We start from the raw sequence: 27,532 nt of genomic DNA on the forward strand, positions 1-27,532 counted from the left end.
TGAAAATAGCCAAGTGTGATGACACTGATGTTTTGTTCGTGATTGTGCCGCTTTCATACAGATTGCTAAATGACACGCTCTACCTTCACTCTTGTTGCAGGTTGTTGTCTCGACGACCGTCAATGTGGATGGCCATGTCTTGGCTGTCTCAGACAACATGTTTGTCCACAACAACTCCAAACATGGGCGAAGGGCTCGCAGACTCGACCCTTCAGAAGGTACGCCTCCTTATCTGGAGAATGGTAGGCACCTTTTACATCCTGTTCTTTGTCATTCCTTCCATTTGCCCTCTGTTCATACACTCTTCTAAGTCTGTGCTGTAAGTCGCTCATGACTCCCTCATTCATACTATTTGAAGTGGATTGGAAATTGTATACAATAATCATTCTAAGAATGCTAGTAATTCTGGTAATTTGAATGATTATAAAACCATATACTATTTCCAATCTTGTCCAAGTGTTAAATTGCACATAAAAGTTTTTAACCTATGCGAAACAGGGTAAAATTGGCAAATAAGTCACAGTGAGGTCGATTTCCTGTTGCTGGGCACTGCAGTTTCAGCTGAGTAGAGAAATGAGGGGATGAAGAAGAGGGCAGGTGGAGGGAGGGGGGGGGGGACTAGGAGAAAAAAGGAACTTACTGTTTTTCTTCCAACTGATTCCATATGATAGACTGATTGCCTGCTCGGCCAAAAGAGAGGCAAGCAGGACCTCCAAACCATGGGAAATCCAAAAAGTAAAATGCACTGAACATAACCTTCTGACCCCTCCTGGCCTCCTCTCGCAGATGAGAGCACACACAGCTCAGAGATTATGGAAAAAACAGAGCAGACCAATTGTGCAAATTGCTTATCTTCAGATTTCAAGAGGCAATTATGGCTATAGGCAAACAGTCTATATACACACACCACTGCCTGAAACGGCCTTCTCTCCACTTTAATAACCATTAATGGTCCTATCACCAAAAGCAAATGTAACGTTTAACACAACAACAGTTCTAAAAAAAAAATGACAAGACAATTAATATATCTTATGTAGTCCAGTCCTAGTGGGGGATAAGCTAATCTATTTGTTTTAGTCTTTATTAATGACTCCTCTACTAGAGGACAAAATCAAATAATTAAAGTCCTGCCTCAAGCATCGAAGTCATTATGCTCAGTGACGTTCTGTTGTGTTGGTGTCTGTGTCTCACGTTTATGACACGGTAGGTGTGGATCGCCTAGCAACCTGCGCCTTAATGAGGAGAGCAATTAAAGAGGTTGAGCCCTCTCCTCCATGTTCCCCCCATCCCACGGGATAGTGTGTGTGTGTGTGTGTGTGTGTGTGTGTGTGTGTGTGTGTGTGTGTGTGTGTGTGTGTGTGTGTGTGTGTGTGAGTGTGTTATTAGGGTTCCACACAGATTTCCCCTGCCCACCCCTTTCCTCTCCTACTCATTCTTCAAAGCGCAAGAGCAGTAGGCTTGCCTCGCATAGCCATCTTCTTTCAATAACACAATCTGTCTTAGTATCTTTTGAGTGCCCAAATCACCTGATAACTTTCATTTATGGAGTTTGAGAAAATGGCACTTAACTATAATACAGAAAATGTAACTTTCCAATATATCTCAATCTATTTTTCATCCCAACATAATATACTTGAGTGTAAAAAACAAACACTTTGTGTGTATTAGCAATGTACTGTAGCTCTTTAGCTAAAATGTCGCTTGTTTGCCTCCCCCACCCCCGACACTCATACACGTGACACATGAGAACAGGATACTCGGTCGTAAAACCTAATCGCATCCATGTCTTCCATAGAGTTCTGACACCAGGCAGGCAGACAGACAGCACCCTTTAAATTAGCAACACATTCTTCAATACGTGTTCATTGGGTGAGAGCCTCAGACATGGCTTGACTGTCTGTCTGTGTCTGAGAAAGCAAAGCATACTCTCAGTTTATTGTCTCAACGCTGGGGTGACAGTGTCAGGCTGCTCAACAGGTGCTGCCCCCTATTGGTGCTAAATGGGAATTTATTTTACTGACACAACTGAACCGTGCATGTTTGAACAGACAAACACGAATATAAAAAAATCCTTCAATAATACATACACACTTGCAGACTCACACACACACCCTCATACACACTCACTCCACCTGTTCCTTAGCCACGTTCCACCATAGAGACTTGGAGAATATGGAAGACTCAACATAGAGCCTGCAACCCCCCAGTCATTTGCATGCTGTAAGTGGCTGTAATGCTGTTATGGTTTATGCAATAAAGACAAGTGAATCCAGTCTGCTCCATCTGAAAGATTGCGAGGGAGAGAGTGAGTGTGAAAAAGAGAGAGAGAGAGAGAGAGAGAGAGAGAGAGAGAGGGAGAGAGAGAGGGAGAGAGAGAGAGAGAGGGAGAGAGAGAGAGAGAGAGAGAGAGAGAGAGAGGGAGAGAGAGAGGGAGAGAGAGAGAGAGAGAGAGAGAGAGAGAGAGAGAGAGAGAGAGAGAGAGAGAGAGAGAGAGAGAGAGAGAGAGGGAGAGAGAGAGGGAGAGAGAGAGAGAGAGAGAGAGAGAGAGCGAGAGAGAGGGGTAACAGATGGCCCAGGGAGAGTTAAAAGGTATAATCCCATCAGCTGCACTATCATCCGACCATCTGGACATCCCACAGCACAATTACAACACATTTCAGCAGGCAGAACAAAGGACGCAACATCGACGGACACATCAGACCTGTTTGAGTGCCTCAGTAGGCCTACTAGAGCTTCAGACGGAAGTTGGCTTTTAGCTCAGATCTAAGATCAGTTCTCTGTACTTTAGTGCTAACCTGAACCATTAGGAAGTAAAGGAACCAAAATGTATGTTGAATCTGCACTTAGAGCCATTTGACAACAGTAACATTATTTAAGAGAATGTGCACAGATAAACCAATATTGTTTTAAACTACTTAAGGATGCATTATGTAGAAATTGCTCCTCCATTTCCTGATTGCTAAAGTTCTAATAGCTTGCCTAATTTCAGTTTATGTGACAAAACAAGAAAGTATAGTGTAGAGAATTATTGTACCACATAAACCGCTGTGAAATATATTTTCCATAACCAAAAATATTATATTTTTAGCTGTTTGAAAATGGTGTAATAAACCGAAAAGTAAAATAAGCAAAAATTTGACTTAAGAACGGGAAGTATTGAAAGTATCGAGTGCACATAGAACAGATCTACCGCTTCTTAGACTTGCTTTCAATGACAATGACAGACCCATAACACACATTTCTATGTGAATGTGGTCAGGTCACCCAAAAAGTTACATATTGCAGCTTTAAAAGTACAAAGTTTAATGATGCACGGACAGGCCTTGTTTTAGCCATCCTCATTCCCTCCCTGCAATGTCTATCATCTGCTGCGGGGAATTGTGAGTGTCTATCATCAGATCGCCTGCGCTGCCTGTGTAATCCACTTGGCCACGGTTCCCATTCAGCACATGCTCCCCTCTCTGTCTGTGCATTGAGACATATGCAAATTTTCAGGCAGAAGGGTGGACGGCTTAGGGCCCCGTTCGCTCCCTCTCCATGGGTCCTTTCTGTGTGTGGGAGGGGGGCGTTGGGATTTCCGAGGTGGTGTGTGTGTGTGTGTGTGTATGTGTGTAGGTTTCTGGCTGCAGCTGCCCCCCAACAACCACCATCAACAATCCCCCTCTCTCTCTCTCTCTCTCTCTCTCTCTCTCTCTCTCTCTCTCTCTCTCTCTCTCATTCTCTCCCTCTCTCTCCCTCTCTCTCCCCCTCTCTCTCTCTCTCTCTCTCTCTCTCTCTCTCTCATTCTCTCCCTCTCTCCCGGGTCCAAAGTCAATTTGTGTACAGTCATTTTGAAGGGGGAATTATTTGCCGTAATCGGCAGCACTGATGAAGGTCAGCTCCTTTGAGGGGACGCGGCGATCCCACAGAGAGATGGTCTTCTTTCAGATGCTCTGCTTAGCAATTAAGCAAAGCAAATGTCACTCGTCCAGACCTCAGAGATGAAATTCTGTAAGGGGTGATTAGCATGAAGTCAACAGCGCCTGTTAAAGTCCGATTTCCCGCAGTGTTTGTGTGTGTGTGTGTGTGTGTGTGTACGCGCTTGTGCGCTTATGCGTGTGTGTGTGTGCGCGCTTGTGCGCTTATGCGTGTGTGCATGTGCGCTTCATGGGGAGAAAGCAAACATAACCTGCACAGCCCCAACAGCAAAGCAAACAAAGGGAGATGTCTTGTCTGTAGTGATCCATATAACAAAGGCAGATGGGGATTTACTTACTGAACTGGAGTGATAATAGGAGTTCAGCAATGTGCTCATATAAATAGTAGAACACGTTAAAAGTGTACAGTTCACATTGTATTCACAAAATATAGATGTAAAAAGATTGCATGTAATATTGCTGTTTTATGGTTAGCTTTCATGCTATGCCTGATGTAAACGTGGTGTCAGGTTGAGCACCATATTAAGGTAATGCATCAAATGACAGGAAGAGTTTGATTAGATTATAATAACTCACAGCCCTCTGATGAACGGCAAAGCTATGTAGCAAAAGTCATGGCAGATGAAAAGCATTGTAATAAACAATGTGAAATGGATTGAATCGATCACAAAAGGCAAAACTGAGCTTGAATAATTCATGAATTTATTCATGTTGTGAAACTGCATTCTAAACAACATGCTAGAACGGAGGGAAGAAAGACAGTGGAATGACAAGTAACCAACAATGTTGCGTTGGCTTGTCATTTACATTCTACAGCTTTATTCTGGACTCATATGAGATGTGTTTAACTTTCAAACTCTACTGTACGTGCAGGGCTACGCCTAATCAATTTTGATAGCTACATTTGCACTGACACATAATTTGCTACACCAAATCATTTCCCCTCACGAGCCCAGCGCTTAGCCTTTGTGAAGCGGACCGTTTGAAGGGTCTGCTTACATCACTCCAACATGCTGATGAATGATTTTTATTCTCGTGCCTAAAAGGACAAATCCATCATTCTTTCTCTCTCCAGGCTTATTTCCATGATATGTCTTTCTACTGGGATAAAGACATCAGGCTATACAGAAGTGTAGGTACTGAATAGGCCCTTCTTTCCTCTGTGTTAAGCAGCCACCCCTTGCATCAAGGCCATCAGCCCCAGTGAGGGATGGACCACAGGAGGGGCCACTGTCATCATCATTGGGGACAACTTCTTTGACGGCCTGCAGGTCGTCTTCGGGACCATGCTTGTCTGGAGTGAGGTACAGTATTTTTTGTCACACCATTGATTTGATTGAATTTCAGCCTAGGGTTTAAGTATCTTACTGTTTTTACTAAACATATCCTATTAGAAACTGAAGCCTTTACTATAAAAACGAGTAACAATAGCCATTCTTTTGTATGTTTGTACGAGACCTTAGTAGGTATGGTCAGACTCAATGGTTCCTGTGCCCTGTCATCCAGCTCATCACCCCCCACGCCATCCGCGTCCAGACCCCTCCCAGGCACATCCCTGGTGTGGTGGAGGTCACGCTGTCCTACAAGTCCAAGCAGTTCTGCAAAGGGGCTCCTGGAAGATTTGTCTACACCGGTGAGTCAGGATGCTTAATGCTTCTTTCAGTCTCTCCTCCCTGGGTTTAGTGCCCTGACTATGCATCCTCTCTGGATGAAACACAAACTCTGTTCAAATTCCTTAAAGTAGTCACTGATCTGATACATTTGGATAAAGAAAACAAGGGTTCGCTGAAACACATAACTTTTACCCATCCAGCCATTTTGCATCTATGGTTAGGCTGGAAGTAAGGATGCATTTTCACAGTATAAGAACAGGGTCCCGGTGTCAAGGCAGTAATGATGGCCTAACCAGGCCTCTGCTTTCTGGGTCTGGAATGTTCAGTGTGTGAGAACTGCACCGCTAGCTAAAGGTGTTTGGTGGAAGGACTTCTATGAGTGCAACTTGATCTCTCCCTGAACTGCCATTAGAAGTCAGCGCTGCCAAGCTCTGTTAAATTCAATCTGTCAGGATAATTCACCCTGCCAATTATATTTCTCTCCTCACTTGTCAGATATGCATCTACTAATTTGCAGATTTTTTCAATATATTGTAATTATAATGAAAGTAGTGACTGAACTTGAGAGAAATAGAAGGATGCAGTTAAGGATATTCGTGAGCGTGTGTGTGTGTGTGTGTGTGTGTGTGAGTCTTGTGTGAGAGTGTCACACCATAAGTATAGGTGGATTATCTTGGCTAAAAGAGGGATGTGGTGGTCTTATCTGTCATCATTGGTGAGGAGGCAGAGGTCATGAGGGTCAGGGGCTGTCTGACCTGGAAGCCTCCGTCTGTTCTAACACCGATGGCTAGAATGAGACGAGGCGCGTCAAAGCACTCGCCCTCAAAAAGTGGAGGAGTGTGTGTGAAGAGGGGGGGTGGACCCCCTTAAACCCCCCCTAGACCCCTTCCATCCTGGGCAGCTGTTTCTCATCAACCCCCCCCTCCCCAAGCCACCCGTTCCCTTCCCCTCCAACCGTGCAGTCTGGCCTAGCACTCCTGCATTTAACCTCCCTAGCAGAAGCAGAGCAGAGGCCAACAAGGCACTGGGATAATGAAACAAGAGTGCAGTGTACTGAGTGTGTGAGCGTATGTGCATATGTGTGAAGCCTGGGAAGGTGTATAAGTTAAGAGACATTATTGGCTTCTATAGCACCCCGGTAAATGTGCCAGGTCTCTTAAGAACAGACCCCATTAGTCACACGGGCTAAGCGGATTGGGATGATTACCATCAGGTTTTACTGGGAGAACCTGTCCCCTTCTGGATCTATGTTGATTTCGTTCCTTTTTCCTTCTCTGGTTCCTGCTCTGTTCCAGTTAGTCGAAAGATACAATTAACCTGGGTGGCAATGGAAGTACAATTGATTAGTGTGGTGAATTAAAAGGGAGAGCCACCAATAAGACAAGTCGAGCTCCTCAGCCTACTGCTATTCCCAGATTGGATCACCCTGATTGTACCAGGGTCGACATGAAACTGTTAACAAGCTCTGGGAACTTAACGACAGAATTAACATGGACTCCAGATGTACAGTAATTGCGAGTTGATAGGGGGACATTACCTCTCGGACAGTTAAGTACAACGTGGACTGGCAACAAAAAGAGGCCTTTCTCTTGTCATTTCAGTGGCCAGGCAACGTGTGGGAATCAAAGGTCCGTTTATCAAAGCTACCCTTCAAGCGTGACTTTGCGTCATGTCGTTGAGAGAATCGCTTTTAGACCTTTTCATGTTGTCTCTTCTCGCCCGACAGGCCCTAATTGTGGAGATTTAACTCGCTCAATGTAATAAATTATCACAAATTACCAAGAGTCAACATAGAGTACATTGCAGTCAATTCTAACGGCAGAGAGTGGTGTCTTGTTGGATTAGTATTCTGGACCACCTCCAAAACTAACAATTCAGTCAGAGGATGTGAGCACCCTGTAATGTACATCAATAATCCAGTATGCATTGAGTATGTTCAATCATGGGAACACCAGCTACAGAGACACAATGCTGCAAAACTTGAGAGTATGCTTTATTAAGCTATGTACTGTAGTTAGCAATGTATATTTCACTGTGGCCACAGGCCTATTGTCAGTAATACAACAATTGCTTCATATTCCACACATGCTTACTGTATCAATGTTTACCAAATTGTTCTACTTTAGGGAAAGGACATAGTGTATCCCAAAAACTGGTTTAATCAATGTTGTTTCCACATAATTTCAACCCCCAAAAATCTATGTGATGAGGTTGAACCAATGAGGAAAACTGATTGGATTTGCAAAAAGTCATCAACATAATAGCATTTCGTATTTTCTTTTCACCCAACCTTTAACCTAAATCGAACGACATGGTGACAGTTTTTGTTTATTTCACTTTGAATTCACATTAGTTGACAACTCAACCAAATGTAAATCAAAACTAGACATTGAAGTGACATCTGTTCCCAGTGGGTTGTTGTGGCTTGTCCTGTATCTGATCCATGTATTGGTTATCAATTGGTCAGGGGGACTGGAGGATCAAACTAAGTTAGCAAGGTTAGCAAATCAAAAAGGGACAGGTCCAGCTGTCCTCTAGTCAACACTTCACACTTTATTAACTACTGCATAGAGGATCTGTGTTTGCTCTTCAAGGGCTTTTACAAACGGCCGCACGTGACTTCAATTGGGTAAAACGTATGTGATTGCTTTTTACCATAAAGTTACTATAGGCTGACGCCAGTGCAAAAGAGTAAACTATAAGTAAAAACATTGACTTTGAAACCCTAATTGCATGAGAGCTTTTGGTTTCAAGCTAGACTTGATTTCTATAAGAGCTACCCTCCCAGGACCACTCCCTATGGAGACCCTTAGTAATATGAAGTGCTGGCACTGCTGCTAACACACTCAGCTACTATTTATCCTAATCAGTGACATCCCTATACCCGGGAATTGTGTTCAAATGAACCCCTAGCTCGCCCCAGAAATAGCACATTAACCGGGACCCCATTTGTCATGGGTAAATTGAGGGTCAGTAAACGTCGCCTGTATCCTCTATTGGGGATCCAGGACATGCATCATAACGTTAGGAGAGAATGATAGATGAAGGGTAGCTGTCATACATTTGTCAGCGGGAAAGGAACATTATTTGCTAATTTCCCAAGCTGGGAAATGACAGAGTGCTTCGTTTTCAGACCTTTGGTGAGCAGTTTGGTTTCTGTGTTATTAGCACAAGTCAAGTGTTTTTTTTTTCTTCTCCCTATAAGGCTGACTGTAAGGAGTGCCATTTATCTGATCTCACAGAGGGCTGCTATATAACACACTGGGTCTGGGTGAAGGGTTTTGGATGATGCTGATGATGCCCCATACAGTGAGCATCTCTTGCCAGGTATGAGTTGAGGCTAGACAGCCTTGAAGGCTGATGAATCACAAAGTTTTCTTGTCAAGGTGACAGTATCGACTCCACTGCACCAGAATCTGACAAAATGGCTATACGGCAGTCATTCATCAACATAAGGACAAAGGGGTCATGGGTGATTCACTGAATACTGTTGGAGATCAAGACATGTCAGTCTGGTAGGGGATGGAAAATAAGGTCGTTAATACTGTTTGTACCTTCAGAAACTATTCAAACCCCTTGACTTTTTCCACATTTTGTTGTGTTACAGCCTGAAGACAAAATTAATAAAAACATATATAATTCTCACCAACTACACATACAGTTGGGAAGAATCTGAGCTTCGTCGAGGTCACAACAATAGACAAACACAGTCTGCTTACACTAATAACACACAAACAATTATAATTTTTCATGTCTTTATTGAACACACCATGTAAACATTCACAGTGAAGGTTGGAAAAAGTATGTGTACCCTTGTATTTAATAACAAGTTGACCCTCCTTTGGCAGCAATAACCTCAACCAAACGTTTTCTGTAGTTGCGGATCAAACCTGCACAACGGTCAGGAGGAATTTTGGACCATTCCTCTAAACAAAACAGTTTCAGTTCGACAGTATTCTTGGGATGTCTGGTGTGAAATGCTCTCTTGAGGTCATGCCACAGCATCTCAATCCTGTTGAGGTCCTGTTGAGGTCAGGACTGCCTCAAGCTTCAATTGGTGGACAGATAGCCTTACATTCTCCTGCAAAATGTCTTGATAAACTTGGGAATTCATTTTTCCGTTGATGATCGCACGCTGTCCAGGCCCGGAGGCAACAAAGCAGCCCCAAACCATGATGCTCCCTCCACCATACTTTACAGTTGGGATGAGGTTTTGATGTTGGTGTGCTGTGCTGTGCCTTTTTTTCTCCACACATAGTGTTGTATGTTCCTTCCAAACAACACAACTTAAATTTAATCTGTCCACAGAATATTTTGCCAGTAGCACTATGGAACATCCAGGTGCTTTTTTTAGAGAACTCCAGACGTGCAGCAGTGTTTTTTTGGACAGCAGTGGCTTCTTCCATGGTGTCCTCCCATGAACACCATTCTTGTTGAGTGTTTTACTTATTGTAGACTCGTCAACAGAGATGTTCGCATCTTTAGCTGACCGAGGTTTCTTCTTAACCTCATTGAGAATTCTATGCTGTGCTCTTGCAGTCATCTTTGCAGGATGGCCACTCCTAGGGAGAGTAGCAACAGTGCTGAAATTTCTACATTTATAGACAATTTGTCTTTCTTTGGACTGACTTTTAGAGATACTTTTGTAACCCTTTCCAGCTTTATGCAAGGCAACAATTCTTTCTGAGATCTCTTTTGTTCGAGGCATGGTTCGCATTAGGCAATGCTTCTTGTGAATAGAAAACTCAAATTTTGTGAGTGTTTTTTATGGGGCAGGGCAGCTCTAACCAAAATCTCCAATCTCGTCTCATTGATTCGACTCCAGGTTAGTTGACTCCTGACTCCACTTAGCTTTTGGAGAAGTCATCAGCCTAGGGGTTCACATACTTTTTCCAACCTACATTGTGAATGTTTAAATTATGTATTCAATATAAACAAGAACAATTTGTGTGTTATTAGTTTATGCACACTGTGCTTGTTTATTGTTGTGACTTAGATGAAGGTCAAATCAAATGTTATGTCAAATGTATGCAGAAATCCAGGTAATTCCAAAGGGTTCACATACTTGTTCTTGCCGCTGTAATACCCCATCAAACATGTTTTTAGACATTTTTGCTAATTTATTTAAAAACTGAAATACATAAATATCTAATTTACATAAGTATTCACACTCCTGAGTCAATACTTTGCAATACAGTCTTTCTGGGTACGTCTCTAAGAGCTTTCCACATCTGGATTGTACAATATTTGCCCGTTATTCTTTTTCAAAATTCTTCAAGCTCTGTCAAATTGGTTGATTGGTTGATCATTGCTAGACAACCATTTTCAGGTCTTGCCGTAGATTTCCAAGTAGATCTGTAACTCAGCCACTCAGGAACATTCACTGTTTTCTTGGTGACCAACTCCAGTGTAGGGCCTTGTGCTTTAGGTTATTGTCCTGCTGAAAGGTGAATTCATCTCCCAGTGTCTGATGGAAAGCAGACTGAACCAGGTTTTCCTCTAGAATTTTCCCTGTGCTTAGCTCCATTCCGTTTATTTTTTATCCTGAAAAACTCCCCAGTCCTTAATGATTTCAAGCATATCCATAACATGATGCAGCCACCACTATGCTTGAAAATATGGAGAATTGTACTCAGTAATGTGTTGTATTGGATTTGTCCCAAACATAACACTTTGTGTTCAGGACAAATAGTTAATTGCTTTGCCACATTATTTGCAGTATTACTTTAGTGCCTTGTTGCAGGATGCATGTTTAGGAATATTGTTATTCTGTAAAGGCTTCTTTCTTTTCACTCTGTCAATTAGGTTTTGTGGAGTAACCACAGTGTTGTTGCTCCATCCTCAGTTTTCTCCTATCACAGCCATTAAACTCTGTAACTGTTTAAAAGTCACCATTGGCTCATATTGAAATCCCTGAGTTTCCTTCCATTTCGGCAACTGAGTTAGGAAGGACGCCTGTATCGTTGTAGCGACTGGGTGTATTGATACACCATCCAAAGTGTAATTAATAACTTCACTATGCTCAAAGGGATATGGTCTTTGTGGTTGGATCTGCGTTTACCTTACAGGTAAGGTATGTGTGGGGTACAAAGATGAGGTAGTCATAAAAAATGATGTTAAACACTATTATTGTGCACAGAGTCCGTGAAACTTCTTATGTTACTTGTTAAACAAGTTTTACTCCTGAACTTATTTCGGCTTGACATAAAAATAGAGTTGAATACTTATTGACTCAAGACCTTTCAGCTTATCATGTTTTATTAATTTGTAAACATTTCTAAAAACATTATTCCACTTTTACATTATGGGGTGTTGTGTGTAGGCCACTGACCAAAAAAATGTAATCCATGTTAAATCCAGGCTGTAACACAACAATATGTGGAAAAAGTCAAGGGGTGTGAGTACTTTCTGAAGGCACTGTATATTGTTAAAAGTAATGTTATCCTACACTGAAAAGCTCACAATTATGAACATTTATGTTGAGTGTTGATATTTACTGTAATGCTTGTCAATCAATCAATCAATCAATCAATCAATCAATCAAATGTATTTATAAAGCCCTTTTTACATCAGCCAAAGTCACAAAGTGCTGTACAGAAACCCAGCCTAAACCCCCAAACAGCAAGCAATGCAGATCAAGATGCTATGCATTTTACATGTAATGCAATGAATATTGATGTGTACCTTGACTGACCTCTTTATCCTCACTCAGTTGGACAGAGATCCAAAGTGATATAGTCTTCAAATCTAAAATTAAGCCCTTTGCCGCACTTCAAGCAGAAATGGTTGGCTTTTGACAAAAAAAACTGCAGTTCAGTAAACATGGACTCCTTTATCAAAGCACATCAGTCCGGGCCTTGTGCTGTTCAGCCTGTGTATCAGGTCTAACCTTACAGCTCCCCTCCGCCCTTCAGCCCAGACTCTCTTTGAAGTCCCGGATTTGGAGCAGATCAGATACAGAGCCTCCTCACGGTTTCCTCCCCTGCAGGGCAGGGTTTGGTAGCAGCTAGTCAGGGATGGGGTGTGGCCTTAACACACTGTAAGATACACTGTAATCAAAGGCATTCACAGAGGTATGTAAACAATGTAAACAGATCTGTATAAGAGGGGCTTCCAATGGCATCTCTTTTAACCTAAGAGTGTAGTGTAGTAATATGAGCAATGTATAGATAGCTGATGTTGCCATCACTGTTACTCAGTTCCCCTGTCTGTCTCATTTACAAGCCTGGTATTTAGCTGTAGCTCCTCGTGAGTGACCGAGACACTCGTCACCTAGTTACACAGTCTCAGCCAGAGAGCCTTTGTGAACGTGTGCAATGTTTCAGGAGAGGAAGGTCCTTTCGTCCAATTAGAGGGCTGACTTGACACACGCTTTCCCACTCCTTCGTTTTCAAGCAGTTTGTCAGGTAGACTTTGAGGAGCACACTGTGACATTATTTCACACAGTGGAATCATTAACAGTCCTGGGAAATCCTGCGCTGGAAAATGTATCGAAATAAGTGGCGGCAGATGAGCATGTGTTTTACCGCATTGCATCCCTCTGTAGAATGTATTGCAAGGAGTGGCTTTACAGTTTAAAGGGTAGTATCAGTACAGGGGTGTTTCTCTATAAGGATGATAGGCCTATTCATTGATTTGGATTTAATTGGCACTATAAATTGTACTGCATTGTTAGATACAGGGGTGGCAGGTGGACTAGCGATCAGAGAGGCGAGCCAGCAACTGGAGGGTTACTAGTTCCAATCCTGGGTCTGACGGGAAAAAACTGGTGGGAAGTGAGCTGGTATCAAATCCTAGATGCCATTGCGTGCCCTTGAGCAAGGCTCTTTACTCCACAGAACAACTACTCCAGGGGTGCCCAGTGTGACAACCCTCTACTCCAGCATGTATATGTAGAGGGGGTTGGAATAAAAGCAGATGTCAAATATCAGTTGGACCTTGTGTACAATTGCCGAATAAAGAAATCTTAATCTTAGATGATGTCTGTTTGGTAACTGTTCTCCATTTTGATATTCCTCACTAAGGCACAGTAGTTGTCCTGTGCAGCAAGATAGATGAGGTTTCTCTCGTCCCCTCTGTGCCCCATTTTCACTATGTTCCACACCCAACGGGCTTTAAAAGAACTCCATCCCCATCCCCCTATTCCCCATCCCCACACACCCACCTCCACCACTGCCTTTGATTGAAATTCATCTCAAGTTTATTGAGAAATGAATGAGAGATGCTGCACCGTATTGACTTTGAGAGGATAACACAACTCATCTTGAATGAGGGGGAAAACGCAGCGGTAATTTAGCCATCATCGATTTGGCCCCGTCCATGTATTGATCTTCATTTTACAATATTAATTTGCGGCTGCAATCAGCTGTGAAGGGAGGCCATTTGATTTCTGTTGGACGAGAATGTGTGAAAGTCCCCCTCTATGTCCTTTGAGGAGGGTACCACTCACTTTTGATGTCATCGCAGGGGAGCAAACAGGTGTCTCCACTAATTTCCAATACAGAGATTCAGGGAATTTTGAGAGTATGGAATTGTGAACTGATACAGTACATCCCTTCCATTTAACCCATGTTAATTACATGTGATCTGTTGCAGAAGCAATATCTGGTGGAATTGTAACTGTCGCTTTATCTCGCTGTATGTATCAGCTCAAAGTTCATGAAATTTCAATGAAGATTGATTTCTCTCTATTGATTCATCTTACCGGCAGATCTTTGAAATGTTAATTTCCTGCTCAACCTGAGACTCATGGAGATGGAATAACTCCCAGTTAGCTTGGCTTGGATGGAGAGCATAATGGTCAGTGTTAAATGCACTGGTTTGGTTTGCTTGGGTTTGCCGTGAGTTAAGATTGTTTGGTTTGGTTTGAAGTTGGGTTCTGACTGTATGCTTCTTTTAGATCTCTCTCCACAGTGGAAATCTACAGTATATTACTGAACAGCAAGACCTCTAAATGTCTCTAAATGTCTCATGTTATCCCTGCAGCTGCATCACCTGTTTAAGTCCACCTATTTACCTTCAATAACAGAGTGATATTGGCCTTTTTCATCCCTGTTTGATCCTATTCATCTCAGTAAAATGATGTAATTTCCTGTTGTGATTATGATACTATCTGTGACCCATATCTGTGTTGCAGCTTTAAGATGATCTCAGGTGCCCATGAGGCTTCAGGTTGACACTATCACAAGTTACAAACTCACTAAAACTTTGTTCGCCTCGTTCTGTTTATCTGCTCCCCTTCCAACTCCCTCTACACCTCAGTATAATCTGTGGTAGAGGGAAAGAAAATAAAGACGTGTAGGACGAGTGGAGATAGGCTCCAAGCAGTTAAGGATAATTAGTAATAGCTGGCAAATGGCAACAAGGCTAGTATTTATCTCCAGGAAAGATAGAGTTGTCGTAATAACCAATAATGACTGGCAAGAATGCTAGTGCTCTTTGCAAACTTCCATTCCAAGACCACAGACTTAACAAGGAACCATTTCCCTTAAATGTACTGCTTAGCTCAAACATTTTCCCCTGTTACTGACTGTTACTGCAAGCCAATACAGTACATGATTTCAGTACACTGCCACATACTGAGAGCATGCAGGCGTATTGCCATATAAGCATTTTCATCTGCCAACGGCGGCCATGTTACATTGCTCCTCTAGAGCGGTTACTCATGTCCTATTTCTAGAGTACATGGAGAAGGAGCAGTAGACCGTGCTCAGATGCATGTTTGGCCATCCACTCTGCATTTTAAGCAAAGACACTGGGCTCGGAGCCTTCTGGAGTGAATGTGTTAGGAGCATGAACGGATGACAGAGTAGATTAAGGGCATTAGATCAAAATAAGATCGGGAAGTACACATGCCAGGGAGAGGAATTCCATTGAAATCCTGCCATAGATTGTGTGTGTGTGTGTGTGTGTGTGTGTGTGTGTGTGTGTGTGTGTGTGTGTGTGTGTGTAGTGCTTGAAATTAGATTTGATATGGTCACAGCTGCACACCAACTCATGCATTCAATTTTTTAAAATTCTGAAACATGACCATTCACTCACTAGAGTGAGGAAATTACTGAAACAACTCTGCTGGGCATTTCCATTTTTTAATCATGTGCATCCTATTCAAAAGTGACAGTAATTTTGCTTCTTCAGCTGTAAACTATACATCAAATAAAACGCTATAATGATTGGCATGACTTTATTGTTAAGTGCTAAACATTTTATTATGAGCACAAAACAATTATAGCTTCTTATAAGTGATGAGGAAAATACTAGGCGTTTCAAGCTGAATTGCAGGTTCAGAAGACGAGAACATTTTATCTATTTCATTCACTTTTTTCACACTCTTTCTTTATTCTCGCTCTTTATAACTGGCAAAGTATTGAAATGCAGCCCTTGCCTTACCTCACTGTGTCTCTTTCTCTCTAATTATCCGTGAGGTCAGTAGGCAAAATGGGGAAGAAGCCAGGAGATCAATACAAATTATCCCTGAGCAAACCAGTGCTGACAGTTTGAATTGCAGCATATGTTTACCCAAAATCAGGCAATTTATCTTAATATCAGCCGAGTAATGCAGCAGGGGTGAGAGGTCAGACAATCTCTCCACCTCATAATTACCCGCCTCTAAAACAGGAAAGTGGTATTGATTGGCCGCGGGCCGGGAAGCGGTCGTGACTGGAACGTGCCACCCCCCCCCCACACACACACTCCACCACCACCACCACCACACACTCTCCAGCCAGACTTCCACCCAGAGCAGGATTTATGGGATGTGTGTGGAGGGTTTCATGTTTCCTCACCGTGGCTGAGAACCCTCGCAGGGGGGCCAGCTCCCCTCCCTAGTCTACTCCAGCTCTCCTCTCCTCCTTAGCTTACCTCTCACAACACTGCACTGGGCTGGTAGAATGATGGAGATGAAGCTCATGCTGGCGGTCCAAGGGCATCCTAGAGTACAGAGCTACAATATACTAAAGGGTTAGAAGAAGGTGTTGGGAGGTAGGTAAATTGGGGGTGTTTGAGAGAGTATAGTGGTGTATGTATCGTAAAACGGAACTCAAGTTTGATTGTTAAGAAATCAACCTAGATTAGATGGAATTAATTCAACTCAAATATGATACATACTATAATACAATGTAATCAAATATTTCATGTACAGAAATAATACAAGTGCTCAGTATATGTCGTCATCAGTCCTTATAGGATTATTGACAGTTTTTGTCTCTGTGTATACATGGTCGACTACAGAACTGTCAACTCATCAACTGACAGCACCGTTTAGCGCTAATGCAAGTCTCCGTCGGCTGTCAACGTCATTTGCATGAAATCGATAGCAGATGGAGGTCTGTGTCACCAATTTCATTACGCGGGGTTGTTACAAAGATCATCTCCATGATAGATGAGATTGCGACACGTCGACATGCGCTGCTCATGGCCCAGAGTTGCACCCCAATCACAGAACCTTGAGACATGCTTTAATCCATATCTTAAAGTGCAAGAGATAAGAGACATCTTGTTTACTATCTGTGGTCTGTGATGCTCATGTTCTAGTCCCCCTTTCCCCCTAGACGCCATAGTAGTAAAAGTAATTTAGTGTTTTCAAACAGAAATGATAGAGATTTAAACGTCAACTATGTTTAAATGTGTTTGACATATCAAGATGCTCAAAAAGATTTTTCAAACTACATACTTCAGGATTACTGTAATTGTAAATACTTCCAAAATATGCATACTTCTCCTTTATTACCCTGGTTTTGTGGTGGAGCTAGCTACTGTATCTGTACCCAGCATGCCTGGCTGCAGTGTTGAGTGTAGTGTGTTGTGCAGTGCAGGCCCCAGCTGAGGCAGGGACAGGAGAGCATGATGCATCACCCAGTGAGAGCCTACTGACAGCCGGGGATGATTGATGGCCTGATTATGGAGTGTTTTTTACAGATACACAATTTACATCACACTGGGCAGCGGGGTCTGGCAGGGCTACAACACACACACACACACACACACACACACACACACACACACACACACACACACACACACACACACACACACACACACACACACACACACACACACACACACACACACACGCGCGCCTTGCGGTGTGTACAGAAATAACAAAAGAAAGAGGGTCAAAATCCCAGCTAGGGCCTTGTCATGTGTGATCAATACCACGGATCAATCCTTTATCATGGAGAAAATGGCGTTCCCTCACGTTCTAAAGCGGACCTTTGTCGTTCCGGGATGCATGATGAGATGTCAAATCAGATTTCCAGGAGTTTATGTTTTGACGGGCGGTGTGTGGTGCGTTTGGTTGTTGGAAGCTCACTTTATGTGGTCAACAGCCCTGTACCTGTCTAGCAACGATTTGGTAGGTTGTGTGTGCGTGTCTGTGTCTCCCTGGTCTGTGTGTCAGTGGCTCTGGCTGTACGTTTGGCGTTTGCGTTTATGTCCTCTCGTGTTCAGCAGGTTCTGCGAGCCTTTTCCGTTAATGCTGAAATTACATGCTGAGTAATGAGTGATGGGCCAAATTACAGGCTGAACAATGAATAGAGGCAGGCAGCTCTTATTAGTCTCCACAGAAAGCCATTGATTTATGACGCACCGTCGCACTCGTCTGAGTTACTCTGCTGAAAATTATATCTACATTGAGAAGTGATGTTCTCTATTAAGTCGTTCCTTCCCCCGTTCCCCCTCCTCCCCCTTCCCTCTCTCCTTCCTCCCCCCTGGCCTACGGGTGTACATGATTGTTTAGAATCAGCGAGCGCTGTAAGGAAGCCTTAAATTACCCATTATGACTGTCAGACATAAAACGCCTTAGTCTTACCAAAGTCTGGCTTATGATTCATTTACTTTGTGCCTCTGATTCATAGCCCAATACGGCTCGCTGCTCCAGATTACTATTTGAGGGGTGGGTGAGATTGATCGCTCTGTGTGATCTGCTGTAGTATTTCAGTAGAGCAGCGGGGTGGTACAGTAGGTGCAGCGTTGGAGTGACAGCAACTCACGCTAGATCAATTTGTGGACAGGCCTTTCACAGATTATTAAAGCTTGGTTTGATTAACACACCCCACTATGTCATTTGCACTCAATATTCCATGGAAGATAAAAAGAAGAGCGCCCTGTGAGAGATATGCGACCTGCTCTAGACTGATGTACTGCATCATGTCATCATGGCTATTTTGCTCAATTAAAATATACCTGGATGCAGGGGATTTGTGACACTTGTGACAGAGTATTCCTACTAGTTGCTGTGCATTGCAGACATTGGTTTATAGAGTAGTTATTTACTTCACTACACATTGTCTAACCATTGGATATATATATATATATATATATATATTTTTTTAGCCCTCAATGAGCCAACCATCGACTATGGATTCCAGAGGCTGCAGAAGGTCATCCCCAGGCACCCGGGTGACCCTGAGAGGTTACCAAAGGTCAGTGTTACATCTCATCTTCACAAAAACAGACAAAACAACACCACAGACACAACAAACCACACCATACACACACCAAAGCTGCTAACCCAACAACATCATCAAAGACCAAGAAACAAAACAACATCAAATGAAGTTCAAACCTTTTAACCAAATAGAAATACAATATACAAACACTCTGGTGCCTCTATCTAGCATTGATTTGAGATTGTATTGGTTTAGTGAGAAGGCGAGAGAGGGAGGCATGCGTGTGGTAAAATAGCTCAATCAGACGTCTTTCCTCTCCAGTAGTCTGTGGAGATGATAATCTCCCGGTCGTCTGGGCCGTCATTACCCCACTCATGTTTTCCTTTCATTCTCCACAGCTCCATTTGGTTTAATCTGTTGTTTACATGACTACGCTCGTAACCCCCCCCCATCTTAGTGTGGCTAATAAGGCCAGGGACACATTATAATGCGTTAGGTCTCACCGCTTTCTTTAGAACTCAGTAAAGGTATTGAAAGACTCTTTATTTCCAAATGCTCGTGACACTTTTTGGCATATTTCAACATGAAAACGAAACTACATATTTCAGCCATTCTTTGATTCCTTAGTATTTCGATTTACTCTGATAAAATCTATTACTGGGCTCATCTGATTGCGACCATGCTAATTCCCATTGGGTATAACTGGCATTCCAGTTGCGTCAAGTGTAATATTATGACTGATTAGTTTGCACAGACTCCCTTGGCATGTAGTAAAGTGGTGACCACCTCAGAGTTTTAATATGACTATAAAGCCTTTTAAGACCTTATCTATTAAAGCCCAGCATGCAACACTGCAATATCATTAACGTCCAACGGACAATTTAATAAAGACCAGGCTGTGTGGTGTAGTATGGACACTGGGCTAAGTCAATGGGAAGATATACGACATCGCAGCCAGCAGTCTCTGGTGCACAATATGAAGTGTTTCAATTAGACTTTGGTCCCCGTGGAAAAACAACACCTGGACATGAAATGTTACTCTAATTTCAACAGAACATTTTGTAAGACCAACGGAAAGGTTCACTTAGTTTTTATGGCTGTGAGTTTCTCTCCAAGTCTCCCTGCCCTGGGTATCTGTCTGCACACTCAATTTAGTCAGTACATCTACAAAAAAAGTAAAATCTACAATTTGAATATGACAAGGAATACAGTGATGCATACTTGTTTTACAGCATCCATTTTTTCTTCTTGGAGAACAAAATGCCTTTTGGCGATAAAACAATCTTTCACTCAGAATCTGAGATGAGTTTCCTCAGTGTGCTTACTTACTTAATATAGCAGGGTCTCCCCCCAGCCCTCACATGGCCCAAGCTCAGAGTGAAATGAAACCCTGCACTTCTAATAAACAATAAACATATTTGATTTGCACTCTAATGGACCCAAATATGGGGTTCATGGGGCCAAGTAAATGATCCTACAGAGTGATTCATCATTGTTAAGCTTGCCATCGGAGGGTCGCCTCTCGGGTTCAACAGCAAATTCTCAATATAAGAGCCTCAGGCTAGCTAGCATGTACATTGTGAACGAGAAGAGATACTGCGTGAAGAGAAGAGACATTATGGGCTGCAGGTGAAGCGAAGAGACTCTATAAAAAGGAGATAAAGCTGGAGGAGGTGAAGTATGCATTAGCTGAAAGGCAAATCGACACCGGCCCCCCTCCCTCAATGACTTCACCCTCCAGTTGATAATATTACGGAGCTATTGATTTCCACCAGCCTTTTCCCCAGGACCAGTGAGACACGTGGTAATTGTGAGGAGACAGAAAGCCAATATGGGCGTGCTCACGGATTGCAAGGGATGCACGCTAATATTGTTGCTACACTGAGAAAAAGGGGGGAAGTGTGCTCTGATTGAAGTTTACCTTGTAATTTTAAGACAACATTGCAGATGACAGACTGACTCTAAGGGACAAGCAGCGATATAAAAATCCAATGCAGAGTCCAGAGTGAATATGAAAGTAACACGTGTGAACAGTCAAGTGATGCGAAAGGAGATTAGTTTGTGGGCATGGCGTTAAGTGAACAGAGACTTAGGAATTCACCCTCCTTTTTAAGATCTTGTTATAAAACAATTTTAGATTCCTCCCATAAAAAAATACAATTTATAATACCATTTTGTGCCCTGTGGCAGTAATGGACGAATAGACTAGATATCACATTGTAACACACTCAATTTCTTCTTTCTTCTGTAACAAATTAGATTCATTACAAAATTAAAAGCAGAAACTCAATATTGTTTTATTATTACATTGATTGCATTTGCTTCTCTCTTTTTTCCCCAAAATGAACACAAACCTATTCTTTTCCAAATCTTTGTGAAATCCACAAGGAGAAAATAAATATTACAAATGTGTTCATGTCAAGCAATTATCCATGTATTTAAATGAATGTCTATTCTTGTGCTCTTTGAAGTACCTACATCTAATGGCCCTATCCTTCTGAATGTATTCATTACCTCAGGCTAGAGCTAACACAGTAATTGCCTTACAGTTTTATAATGGCATTACCACTCCAAGCTACATAACCTGGGCCCCCTTTTATTAACTGTGATAACTAAATACACAATCCTAGCTAATCTACCATGTGGAGAATCACATTTAGAAGGGTTTTAGGCTACCGTGTAAAACATGCAATACCTCAAAATTTCTCAAGCCTTTGTCAGGTAACAACAGTTCATTTGATGGTTTTAATGGTGTCTAGATCTTGGCTGACCTGTGATCAGTTGTTGAGCATGTGTAAAACGTGTAGAACAAGGAATACCAGAAAAGCTGTCATGCCTTTGTCACAAAACAAGAGATCATCTACGGCTTTAATTGTTTTCAATTTAACATGGGGTTCTGATATGTCAGTCTCCATGACAAGAAAGCCAATTACATTTTATGCTGAAGCAGTATCCAGATTTACATGGAAATGCCCTCAGAACGCCATTCGGTACTAATCGTATTCACAGCGTGAGCCGATACGCGTGAAAGTGTCTCGTCGGAAACAAAACAAACTCCTTGGTTGATTGGGTATCACACTTCCCATCATCCTCGGATATGACTAGGCTACCACTTAAGCATAGCCCTGCGAGTGAGCTTGGTTAGTTAAGACGCCACGCGGTAAACGACAGATTAAGGATGAGAGGCAATATCGTTTTCGCTCTTTTTTCCAAGCTGTCCTTATGTTGCTGCTGCAAAGTACCATATGGACAAGGATGGAGAGGAGGTTTTCAGAGAATGAAACATGGCTTGCGAACGTGACAGTCTTAATTGCTTTAATTGTTGTTTGAAATTGAGAGGCATGTAGAAGATCTTCAAATATGATAGAATAGATTATTGGTAATTATTAACTGCAGGAAAAAGGAAAGAAAAAACACTTTGTCTCACTCATCGAGCAAGAGAGGAATCTGTTCTGCCTGATGAGAACACAGCAAGACAGCTGGTCCTCTCATTTAGTGAACCTGCTTCATGACAACCATAATTCTTTATTTGTATGCAAACTAGATGCATGCAACGTTGAGCATACACACCAATTTCAGAGGTAAATGCTCATTTTAAAGAGAGCCACCCATCCGGTAACTTGGTGGATTAAGCTCTATGTTTCTATAAGAGCATGGCACATGCTAGAAGTGGCTTCTACAGCGTTTCATCGTGATAAATCAAGGATTTTAGGACGATATGGCTCTTCAGGATGAAAGGAGGCCCTTACACACTCCATACACGCTCCATACGCGCTGCCTTAGAAACGCAGGCCAAGTCTTGGAGGCCGCTGTTTGAAGGCGCGATGGCTGTGTTTACATTCATTTACGGCAGCTGCCGTCTTAATCCCAGATTGCTATTGCCAAGTGATGGAACACTTCACACAAATTACTGAGGCCCGTGAAGGAAAACACGCAATGTGGGAAGAAAACAAGCGCCATCTGAGATGTTTCTAGTGACAGATTTGCATCGCTTTTAACCGGGGTTCTGACGGAAAGTCAACATACTGCTGCAATACAGCAGGTGACAGTAAAGAAGCATTCAAATAAAACACCACAGCAATAGCTCAAGCGTGTCTTTGTGAGAATAAATGCTCCTAAGTGGAGGAGATGCTTTTCCTAACATATTGCTTGGAGCATCACACTAAACAAAGCAGTGCTGTGCTCCATGAATGATTTCATTAAGTGCTCAATTCAAAGAGCAGATAAAAGCACACTAACACGCTCTATTCTGAAGTAGAGCAGGGAACAGGATCCAGGGCCAACTCCTTCGCAGTGTTAAGAACCAAAGCAACATGGCTAATCCTTATTGGTGAAGCAGGGACAAGCATGCAGACATGGATAAGAATACATCCCATGCATCCATGTCCCCGAGGCACAAGCACCCAGACTCTCGCTGGATGGGAAGTCATTTGTGAAGTCCTTTACAACAGCCAGTCAAAGAGGTTAATTGAAAAATGTCTTAATGTCATTACGGCAGAACTAGATTAACCCAAGCTAATTCACTTTATTGTTCTGAAGAAAGGAGACTCCAGTGCTGAACTTTTGTGCAAACGCGAGCCCAGAATTAGAGGGTGAGGTGTTGTTTTTAAGGCCTACTCTGGTTTAATTAAGAGATGGGACATTATTCATTGTTCCCAGTGGTTCTAGGAAGAGTTGGTGGCCTAATGCAGTGTTGGTGCCTCTCAATACAGGGTCACTTTTATTTACCCACCTAACAAATACCTCTTATTGTACGTATATGAGTAAAAAAAAAAGGCTAATTGTTACATTCCATGTCATGATGTTTGTTGAACAGTGTCATTGAACATAGTCTGCCATCAACATTTCAATAATGTCTGTCTTTCCTATTTTTTTAATCAGGAGGTATTGCTGAAGAGAGCAGCTGACCTTGTTGAAGCATTGTATGGGATGCCCCACAATAACCAGGTATGCAGACTTACACACGTCTTACAGACAAACGAAGCTACCATAATGGATGACTGAGGGAGAGCAGCTCAATAACTCTTAACTTCTCCCTCCATGTTTCACAGGAGATCATTCTGAAGAGGGCAGCGGACATAGCGGAGGCCCTGTACAGCGTTCCCCGTAACCACAACCAGATCCCCTCCCTCGCCAACACAGCTTCCCACGGCATGATGGGAGTCAACTCCTTCAGCAGCCAGCTAGCCGTCAACGTGTCCGAGTCCCAGGGAAACGACCAGGGTAAGTGGAACTTATGCTTAGTGGTCAAGAATCATTCACAGTCAGCTAAGTAAGTCATGAATTAAAGAATAAATGAATCCTATAGACCTTGAACCACCCCATCCTCCTCTTCTTCTTTGTCGGTAGGCTACAGCCGGAACACCAGCAGTGTGTCTCCACGAGGGTATATCACCAGCAGCACCCCACAGCAGTCCAGCTACAACTCCGTCAGTAACAGTATGAATGGCTACGGGAACTCTGGCATGTCCAACCTGGGAGTTTCCAGCTCCCCTGGGTTCCTCAACGGATCCTCTGCCAACTCTCCATATGGAAGTGAGTAGAGCTGCCATCTCAGACCTGTTCAGGAGGGAGCAAAGTTACACAATGTTCAGATGGAAATGTATTGTGTTAGACTTGTCTGTCAGGTAGCGAATCAGAATCATGTTAGACTCTATTCTTTACATTTCTATAGGCAATGTTCTGAACGTTTCACCTCACTGAATACAGCCCAGTTTAGTCCGATAGCATGTTCTTACCCCCCACCCCACACCCTGCCCCCCCCCCCCATATCTTGTGTGCAGTTAAACAAAAGAGCGCCTTCGCCCCTGTGGTCCGACCCCAGGCCTCCCCACCCCCTTCCTGCACCAGCGCAAATGGCAACGGACTGCAAGGTGAGCCCCCCTCACCCCCTCATCCCTTCCCTTCGGACTACTGGGCAGATACCGCGGCTCATGCCTCTGTCCGGTTTGGTGAGGGACTAATCATTACAAATATGCATTTTAACAGGCTGCAATTTATTATTTACACCTTTGAGGTTACATTCAAATACACAAGCAAGCATGATGGCACACACATGTACACACACACACACACACACAAACAAACATAAGCAGACATGCAAACACACCACACACACAACCCATCCAGTATGGCAAATTATATATTCCAAGGTCTAAGGACAACACCTTCCCAGACTTGTTTTAGTAATTATGTTTATTAGGTTTTGTGTGTGTCATGACCAACATGATTGCTTTGAAAACAAGCTTAGCCGTAGTGTGCGCCCCAAGATTAATAACATTGAGCTTAATGAAGTGGGAAATTAAAGTTCATCTTGCTACACGATCATACTTATTAATACATGTTGTGCAGAAATTAATGAGCAATGCCTTGCCATCATCTGTGCTGGCAAACTTAAAAGCATTCCAACCATGACACTACAAATACTCAATGATTTTTCATCCTGGCACTTTACTAGCCACCTAATTGTTCAAAATGTGTGAAATACTGAGTATATTAACTCTCTGTATAAGCTAGAGTTGCTAATGATATCCTAGCAGATGGTCTGGGTAAAAGAATGGAAACTACCTTTGATCTCTGTCTAAGCTTGTGGATAATGATTTTGAAATTGGAGTAGTGTAGTGACTGTGGAAATAAGAGTGTAATGCAGTGGCTCCATCTTCAGTATGGAGAATGGTTGAGTCTGAGGGGAGTCAGATCAGTCTGAGGGGAGTCAGATCAGTCTAAGGGGAGTCAGATCAGTCTGAGGGGAGTCAGCTGAGTCTGAGGGGAGTCAGATCAGTCTAAGGGGAGTCAGCTGAGTCTGAGGGGAGTCAGATCAGTCTGAGGGGAGTCAGATCAGTCTAAGGGGAGTCAGATCAGTCTGAGGGGAGTCAGATCAGTCTAAGGGGAGTCAGATCAGTCTGAGGGGAGTCAGATCAGTCTAAGGGGAGTCAGATCAGTCTGAGGGGAGTCAGATCAGTCTGAGGGGAGTCAGCTGAGTCTGAGGGGAGTCAGCTGAATTTGAGGGGTCAGCTGAGTCTTAGGGGAGTCAGCTGAATTTGAGGGGTCAGCTGAGTCTGAGGGGAGTCAGCTGAGTCTTAGGGGAGTCAGCTGAATTTGAGGGGTCAGCTGAGTCTGAGGGGAGTCAGCTGAATTTGAGGGGTCAGCTGAGTCTGAGGGGAGTGAGATCAGCCTGAGGGGAGTCAGTTGAGTCCTTAAGTGACGAAAAGCACATCATTGTGGGTAGTGGCGTGTTGTTGTTCCATGGTCGGCAGGGCCGTCTCTCCTAGGAGTCACTGTTTGCCATTACCTCAACACCAGGAGGAATATCACACGTAGCCACGCTGGCCTGCTGGGGCCTTAAATGTCAGAGCAAGAGGGAGGCTTTTAAAACTATCCTGTTAGAGAGGTTTGCACTCAGACATGCACAGACACAGCACACATACACACGCACGCATCACACAGTCTCACATACAACATCATAACTTAACATCTGTTTTAAAGTTACAAAATGTAAATAGCTAAATGTTTTGCTTATCCAATTGAATACATTGGAAAGTGTGAATTTGCTGAATACAATTTCTCTCTCTCTCTTTTCCAGCTATGTCCGGTCTGGTTGTACCTCCAATGTAAATGCACTTTCATCTTCTCAAGCACCAATCTTCTCACCACGATACAGGACACCCCTTTATCACACAGCAAAGACACTGGCGTAGTCTAAAATACTGAGGATATAGTCAACATCTTATTCTGTTTTTAATGAAGATTCAAAACATGATTTTCTTTTAAAAGACTATTTCAAGAGTTAAGATTTGGACATTTGGACTAAACATTTCATTAGGAACTCAACAATTGTAGCTTTTTTCCCTCATTTTTTTCTCCCCATTTGATCAACCTGGAAGAAGACAAAGGACGATGGAGTGTACGTTTTGCATACCTATCGGGTTGAACTTGGGCTTTGTCCAGTGAACCATGTACTGGAAGAAACTCTGTGGACTCATCATTTGGTTTTAATGTAAACACTGATGTACATTTACCTATGAACTTGTTTGCCTCAGAAAATGTTTTTTTGTTTGTTTTAACTCTCTTTCAATAGATTCACAATTGTGTGTCTTTATAATGTGACTTTTTTGTATTTTTATGTGTGAGAAAATACAGTGGGGCCAAGAAGGTTTAAGATTTTCAACTGGAAAATATATGAGATATATAATGTAGAAATCAATCATAAAATACAGCAAATGCAAGTAAATGGGTGGGGCTGGGTGGGTGGGTAAGATTGTGTCATGTTTCATTCATACATCTTAAATTAAATGAGTAATTTATTGTAGCTAGAAATTCATCTTCGAAAGTGAAAATGATCTTGGATTCAATAAGTACACTGGCGTACATAGAACGCCTGGCTAGAGCTTCCTTTTAAGCAAGTGTGTTTTGCCACGTTTATTTGGACTTTTTTGCTAGCACTGTATATTAATGCATTCCTAGGCTACTGTGAAGTCTGTTTCTTGTTGAAGAGGGCCATCCTCTTCCTTCTAGCTCCAAATCCCCTTATGTGTTTTATATGTGGTTATAAACTTGTAGAATATTGTGAGATTGCCAAAATTGTGCTAAATATTTATGCATCTGTCTTTTTTCC

At 42.7% G+C, this 27,532-nt stretch overlaps 1 protein-coding gene across 6 annotated transcripts in view; it reads left to right on the forward strand.

The window, feature by feature from the left end:
- Window positions 1-27,156, forward strand: part of LOC135511049 (transcription factor COE3-like) — a 71,711-nt gene extending 44,555 nt beyond the window's left edge. Inside the window, exons 8-16 of one of the 6 annotated variants that reach the window (XM_064932524.1) lie at window positions 101-242; window positions 5,088-5,221; window positions 5,424-5,550; window positions 18,863-18,951; window positions 23,800-23,865; window positions 23,970-24,141; window positions 24,268-24,453; window positions 24,702-24,869; window positions 26,501-27,156. In XM_064932524.1, the coding sequence (XP_064788596.1) occupies window positions 101-242; window positions 5,088-5,221; window positions 5,424-5,550; window positions 18,863-18,951; window positions 23,800-23,865; window positions 23,970-24,141; window positions 24,268-24,453; window positions 24,702-24,869; window positions 26,501-26,532 (1,116 nt within the window). In that variant the 3' untranslated portion in view covers window positions 26,533-27,156. The remainder of the gene's footprint in view (window positions 1-100; window positions 243-5,087; window positions 5,222-5,423; window positions 5,551-18,862; window positions 18,952-23,799; window positions 23,866-23,969; window positions 24,142-24,267; window positions 24,454-24,701; window positions 24,870-26,500) is intronic. The other 5 variants (XM_064932527.1, XM_064932525.1, XM_064932528.1 and 2 more) reach the window with 5 other exon arrangements.
- The last annotated feature ends 376 nt before the right edge of the window (window positions 27,157-27,532 follow it).

This window comes from Oncorhynchus masou, chromosome 23 (genome assembly GCF_036934945.1).
Source record: "Oncorhynchus masou masou isolate Uvic2021 chromosome 23, UVic_Omas_1.1, whole genome shotgun sequence".
Taxonomy (NCBI): Eukaryota; Metazoa; Chordata; class Actinopteri; order Salmoniformes; family Salmonidae; genus Oncorhynchus; species Oncorhynchus masou.